At 40.6% G+C, this 6544-nt stretch overlaps 1 protein-coding gene across 1 annotated transcript; it reads left to right on the top strand.

The window, feature by feature from the left end:
- Positions 1-446: 446 nt before the first annotated feature.
- LOC113750338 (probable serine/threonine-protein kinase SIS8) lies at positions 447-4112 on the top strand. The gene is made up of 5 exons (XM_027294329.1): positions 447-1346; positions 1939-2237; positions 2319-2463; positions 3473-3588; positions 4082-4112. Exons 1-5 carry the CDS (start codon positions 447-449, stop codon positions 4110-4112), a joined length of 1491 nt encoding a protein of 496 aa, XP_027150130.1.
- The last annotated feature ends 2432 nt before the right edge of the window (positions 4113-6544 follow it).

The raw sequence follows: 6544 nt of genomic DNA, 5'->3' as shown, positions 1-6544 counted from the left end.
TTTTGATTCAACCGCCTGAGCTGGCTTGCCTTTTTTTTCTCTATGGCGTGGTTTCATCTGCAACCAAATTCGCCGATTTTGTTGGAGTTCGGCGTAGCCGGCAATACGAAAAGTACATTTACTCGAGAGTTTGATTATTGCGCAATTGCTTTGTTTTTTTGTTTGGTTTTTTGAAGTGATTGAGATGATTGTAAATGCTTGATCAACGGTTGTTGCTGCTACTTGCTAGTCGTTGTTGGTGAGTTTTGGAGATTTTCTGACAGATTGTACGGAATTGCCAGGCTCTGGAATTGTCATTTTCATTTGAAAAGTTAGTTGCAGTTAGTTTTGATTGAGACAGGCGGAAAAAGGTGTGTCTGTGGACAGACGGGTAATAATTATAGGAGACTGAAGAGGAGGAGAGATTTTGGTTGCTGTTGTTTTGATCACGAGAGGATTGTGAAAAAATGCCGCATCGGACGACCTACTTTTTTCCACGGCAATTTCCTGACAACCGCGAATTTGATCCATCCTCGTCAAAGTTTTTCTTAGATCACGAGAAGAAAATCAGCGCCACCGCAAGTGTTCATGAATCCGCACATTCGAAAGCAACAGGTACAGGCACAGTGAGTACTGGTCGTGATAGATATGGTGAAAAGGTTACACGTGTTTCTTATACAGCTGTATCTGAGCCTGAGGAGGAGAAGGAGAAGCAGCATCTACATGGTTTCACGGGTGATAAGATCCACCGAAAGCAAGTGGCGGCTTTTGTCAACTGGTTAGCTGAGAAGAAAAAGAAAGACAGTCACGTGAGGATTAAGTTAGAAGGTTGTGATGATGAAAGTGAAGAACATGAGCAGTTGCTTCCGCCGGCACCGGAGGCTGTGTCGCCGGAGATTGTGCAGGTCGAGGTTGGCCATCATTTACCAGCGCAGGAGAAAGATCAGCATGTGTTTGACCGGCAGCTTTGTTTGACCGGTGGGAGCAATTTCGATTATAGTGTTGGGAGGGAGAGTGGGTTTGTGAGGCCTTCCTCGTTGCAGAGGTTGTCGAGTTTGGGGAGTACTAGCTATGCTGGAAGTTTGTTCTCCGGTGGGACGACGACGATTTTTGATGCAAATTGGACTAGTAGCACTGGAGTTAAGGACTCGACGACGAGGACGAGGGAAATTGAAGAGGTGGAAGAGGATGAAGAAAGGGGTAATAAGAACAGTACGGTGCAGAAGTCTAAAGAGAGTTATTACTTGCAGCTGACTCTTGCGAAACGGCTCACTGAACAAGCCACTCTTGCTAGTGAGCCTATGCTTTTGAAAGAGTGCACGAGTGCTGTGACTTCTGATGCACAAACTGTATCCTATGCTCTCTGGGTAACCCTCTCTTCTTTTTGTCGTACCTTTTTATGCCCTTAATATTTGATACGAAAGTGTTATAAACTATTTCACTTGGCCTTTCCCCAGTTGTTTTGGCTGTTTTTGTGTCCCAGTAATTACTTTTATAAAGGCTTATGGATCATGGTCTGATGGTTTAGATGTTTTCTTAGTAGGATGGCCAAGACGTATGATCAAGCTTCGGTTTTCCTCCCACTAATTGTTACTTCATACGGGGTTTTAATTCTTTCTAGGAGGATGCTGTGTTTTAACCTTGCATCTTGGTGTCGGGGGGTAAATGCTTTCGCTCAAAAAAGAGATAAAGAGTAGTTCTAGTGACACCCCCGGGCAGATATGCTTTTACTGATAATAAGTGACTGCAAAAATATTTTGGTTTAAAATATGAATTTTAGACATGGGCAGTACGTTTGACAAATGGAATCAAGTTTCAAAATCAAGATGCCTTCTTACAGCAGGAAACTTTCTACCTTCCTTTCCCTCATTTTGCTAAACTATCATGGTATCATGTGCAAATCTGCTAGCTTGTTCTTACGCAAGCACTTCTGTTTACTGTGTTCCTGTCCATCTCCAGGTCAATGGTTGCTTGTCATATACGGACAGGATATCAGATGGGTTTTATAACATTTTAGGTATGAATCCATATTTGTGGGTGATGTGCAATGACGTAGAGGAAGGTACAAGTTTGCCGTCTCTGATGGCACTTAAAGCTGTTGATCCCATTGATACATCAATGGAGGTAGTTCTTGTGGATCGGCGTGGCGACTCCCGGCTCAGGGAGCTAGAAGATAAAGCTAAAGAGCTGTATTTTGCAGCAGAAAATACTTTGATGTTAGTAGGCGAACTCGGCAAACTTGTTGCTGTCCATATGGGGTAGGTATTGAATTCTTCTTTCAGACAACCTTGCACTTGTTTATGCTTCTTTGTAAGGCCATTAAGTTTGTTGAATTTAAGGGGCTCTTTTCCAATGGAGCAAGGTGATCTTCATATGCGCTGGACTTTTGTGAGCAAGAGATTGAAAGATATGCAGAAATGTACAGTGCTTCCCATTGGGAATTTATCCATGGGACTTTGCAGGCACCGAGCAATTCTCTTCAAGGTAATTTTGTGGAGCTACTCTTGACTTCTTAAAAGGAGAAAATTTCTCTTATACATTTTCTTTTACCCCAGGTATCTACTCAATGCACTCTAATTTACCCCAGGAAAATTTCTCTTAAACTAAATGATTAAGTGGTTAAATGGCCCCAATCCATATACGCGGCTGGTTAGGATTTGAATGTATAGGGATTTTGAGAGAACCATGTCGAAGGAACTTGGTAAAATGACCCCACTTTCATGATTAAAGAATCTTGTTAGGTTTTATATGAAAAGAATGAGAAGGTAATAAGTATATGAAAATATAGCTGATGTGTCCTCTTCACATTATCTATGGAGAGAGTGCTATTTTGCTGTATCAGCACAAGGAATGAAACCGAATACGACAACTAGGAAGAAATCATGACAACAGTGAAGCTAAAAGATCAGATTCTTTATGCTCTTAGGACATGATTGTACTAATGCACTTTTCCAAGAGCACGGTTGGTGCCTAAGTGTCACAAACTGTCCACAGTTTACCATGGGAGTAGGCATCCTTAGTTGCTTCTCTTTGATAATGTGTAAAAAATTTGGAAGAGTGTTTCCATATGAGATGCTTTACATATCATGATTATTTAGGAATATTCAGGTATTTGTTTATTAATTACTCGACACAGAATTTTTCCTTACTGTATGTTGATCATGGCATCACTGGTTCAAATAGTTGAAAATTGAACTCATGCCAAACCTTGTTGAACAAGTAACGTCTTGTACATTTTATTTAATTTTGGTTCAAACATATAGATAGTCCTGTCTGGCTGGCTAGCTTTCTTGTGCTGTAAATGATGAAAATTTCAGTATAGTTATGTAAGGGAAAAGTTAGTTTGAAATTACAAAAGTAATCCTTTCTGCAACTTAGTTTGGATAAGTGCCTACTGGCCTGAGTTACTGGGTCCCTAGCGCTTCTGGGTCACCTTGTTTATCTTATTATACAGGAAGCAAGGCCACTATAGTAACCACAAGTTTATATGCAGAAATTGGCCGATTATGTAGGTTTGCCCTGCAGGATAGCTCGAGGCTGCAGGTACTGTGTTGCAGACCATCGATCTTCCTGCCTTGTAAAAGTTGAGGATGACATGAGGTCATCAAGGTAATGCAATATGTATTTTTCTCTTAGATATTTGCCAGATATTCTATTCAAAGGAGAGAGAATAAGGATGGGAGGCCATATTTAAAGATGTAGTTCTCTTTTAGTTCTTCTTGACTTCTTATTGGCTGGGAGAATGTAGTAGTGTCATTCTGTCAGTGGTAGCATGTTTAATCAAGTTGACTACCTATCTTTTAAATGATCTTTCACATGCTTTTATTTGTCTTGATTTTAGCAGGTCTCTAAGTTTTTTAATTTTGTATGTTCATTCTTTGTTCGGTTTTCCCCCTTCGTTTGATAGGACTTCTACTGTCCTAGAAACTACTTTTTTTTGTTTTGGGGGGGGGGGTGGGGCGGGGGCCTGTACTTGCAAACCTTTTTGCCATACCATTTTTCCAATGCTTGTTCTGCTATTTTTTTTAACTGTCTAGTAAAAGGCAGTTATCTTGAGGCTCGATACAATGCTTGAACTGTTTAACATATTTCTCTACATCAGGGGGCATGGATTACAAGGTAACATCATGTAGGCTAACAAGTCATATACTATAGTTTTGAACATGTCTTTAAGTTGTTTTAAGATTTTGGTTCACGTGACTCTTTCTGAAAACACGTTTAACGTTTTATCAGGGAATTTGTAGTTCTGATGTAAGATTCTTGTTTCTTCTTCTTCTCCACAGCCTGTACAAATGGGATCTCCTATCTTAGTTCTCACAAAAATTAACTCATTAACTGGTAGCGCATTGTTCATGCCTTTCCAGATGAAGACTTTTAGCTTTTGTTTGACATTCAACTTCCACAGCTGCTTCCACCCTTGCCTACTTTCGTGACTCTCGCTTGGGCTATCCTCCCTCTTATGGCCACTCCTCTCCTGATGTTGCTTCTTGTTCAGTTCTTTGTGTGCAGACCTCACAGTGTATTGTCCACACCCACTATGTATCCAAAAGTTGCTATCCTCTCTTCCTGTTAGACTTAAAGAGATCTTTAATATCTTGTTTGCGTCTTCACTATTGAAGAACCTGAACACCACTGGTCTGTTCCACCTGAAATTAGAGATTAATTGGTCCACTGTGTTGAGATTACAGCTTTGCGGCTTCACAGTTGTTGGCTTCCCTTGTAGATTATCTGGTATCCATTTGTCATCCCATATCCTTGTACCTCTCCTATTTCCTATTTTCCTTCAAGTTCCTTCTTCCACCGCTTGTCTTGTTCCCATCATGCTCTGCCAGATCCATGAGGATGTTTTAGGCACCTTACATCTGAAAATTGACTCATTGGGGTGGTATTTGGTTTTGAGAACCTTACTCACTAATAAGTTTGGTCTTGTTAATAGCCTCCACACCTGTTTCCCCAATAGTGCTTTGTTGAAACACTGCAAGTCCTTAAAACCCAGACCTCCACTTTCCTTATCTTGTGTCACTTTTTTCCAAGAACATCATTATGTTTGCTTTTCCCCTCTGTCTCCCCCCACCAGAATCTGGACATCATACTGCTAATGTCTTTGCACAATTTGGAGAACAGCTTAAAACATGACATGGCGTAAGTAGGCATCGCCAGTGTCACTGCCTTAAGTAATACCTCTTTTCCTGCAGCACTCAAGAACTTGTTCTTCCAGGAGTTAATTCTTTTTTGGCAATTTTCCTTCACAAACCCAAACACCTGTTCCTTAGTTCTAGTGATCACCATTGGGAGCCCCAAGTACTTCCCTTGGCTGACTTTCTGAATTTTTCCCAGCTCCCTGCAAACTTCATCCTTCTTGGCATCAGCCGTGTTTTTGCTAAAGAAAACTGAGGACTTCTCTATATTGACCACTTGACCTGAACTGTCCTCATACATCTTTAAAAGGTGCATTAGTTCCTTAGCTTGGTTGGCCTCCGCTTTACAGAATATTAAAGAGTCATCAGCAAAAACTAAGTGAGTGATTGATGGACCTCTCCTGCTAATCTTCATTCTGTGATTTTCTTGCTCTCTTCAGCTTTTTTGAGGAGGTTAGACATTCCTTCTGAGCACAAGAGGAATAGATAAGGTGACAGTGGATCACCTTGTCTTATACCTCTTTTTGGAGTGACAAAGCCTTTGTGCTCCCCATTGATGTTGAAGGAGTATGTGACGGTGGCAATACAGCTCATGATCCAAGTGATCCATTTGTTGCAAAAACCCATTTTCTTCATTATCGCCTCCAAGAACCTCCATTCCACCCTGTCATATGCTTTAGACATGTCCAACTTTAAAGCCAAGAAACCTGCATTTCCTTGCCTTTTGTTTTTCCAAATGGTGCAAAAATTCATGTGAGAGAATCACATTGTCTAGTATTTGTCTTCCTGGAACAAAAGCAGCTTGGTTTTTGCTTATGCAGAGGTCCAAAACATTTTTCAGTCTATTAGCAAGAATTTTAGATATCACTTTGTAGATCACATTGCAAAGGCTGATGGGTCTATAATGCTTCACGTCAGTAGGATTATCTATTTTGGGAATGAGGGAAATGACTATACTGTTTATGGCCTTAACCATGTGGCAGGAATGAAAAAAACTTTGAATAGCCTTAACCATATCTTTTTTGATGAGATACCAGAACTTTTGAAAAAAAAAAGGGGACATTCCGTCTGGCCCTGGGGCTTTATTAGGATTCATTGAGAACAAAGCTTTCTTTACTTCTTTTTCATCTACAGCTTTGGTTAAGTTGTTGTTTATTTGATCAGTGATCGAGTGTGGGATTCCATCAAGTATCTCCTCCAAACACTGCCCTCCAGGACTAGTGAACAGCTTTTGGTAATACTCCTCAACTTCTACCCCAATCTCTTGTTCATTTTTGGTCCATGTCCCATCTTCCCTTTGTATGTTAAGTATCTTATTCCGGTTCCTTCTGCCTTTGACACATGCATGGAAGTACTGAGTATTCCGATCCCCTTCCCTTAACCAATTTACTCTAGCCTTTTGACTCCAAAACAATTCCTCATCCTCA

The sequence above is a fragment of the Coffea eugenioides genome, chromosome 10 (assembly GCF_003713205.1).
Source record: "Coffea eugenioides isolate CCC68of chromosome 10, Ceug_1.0, whole genome shotgun sequence".
Lineage (NCBI taxonomy): Eukaryota > Viridiplantae > Streptophyta > Magnoliopsida > Gentianales > Rubiaceae > Coffea > Coffea eugenioides.
Note: the sequence above shows the minus strand (reverse complement) of the source record. Positions and strands in the feature narration are given on the sequence as shown.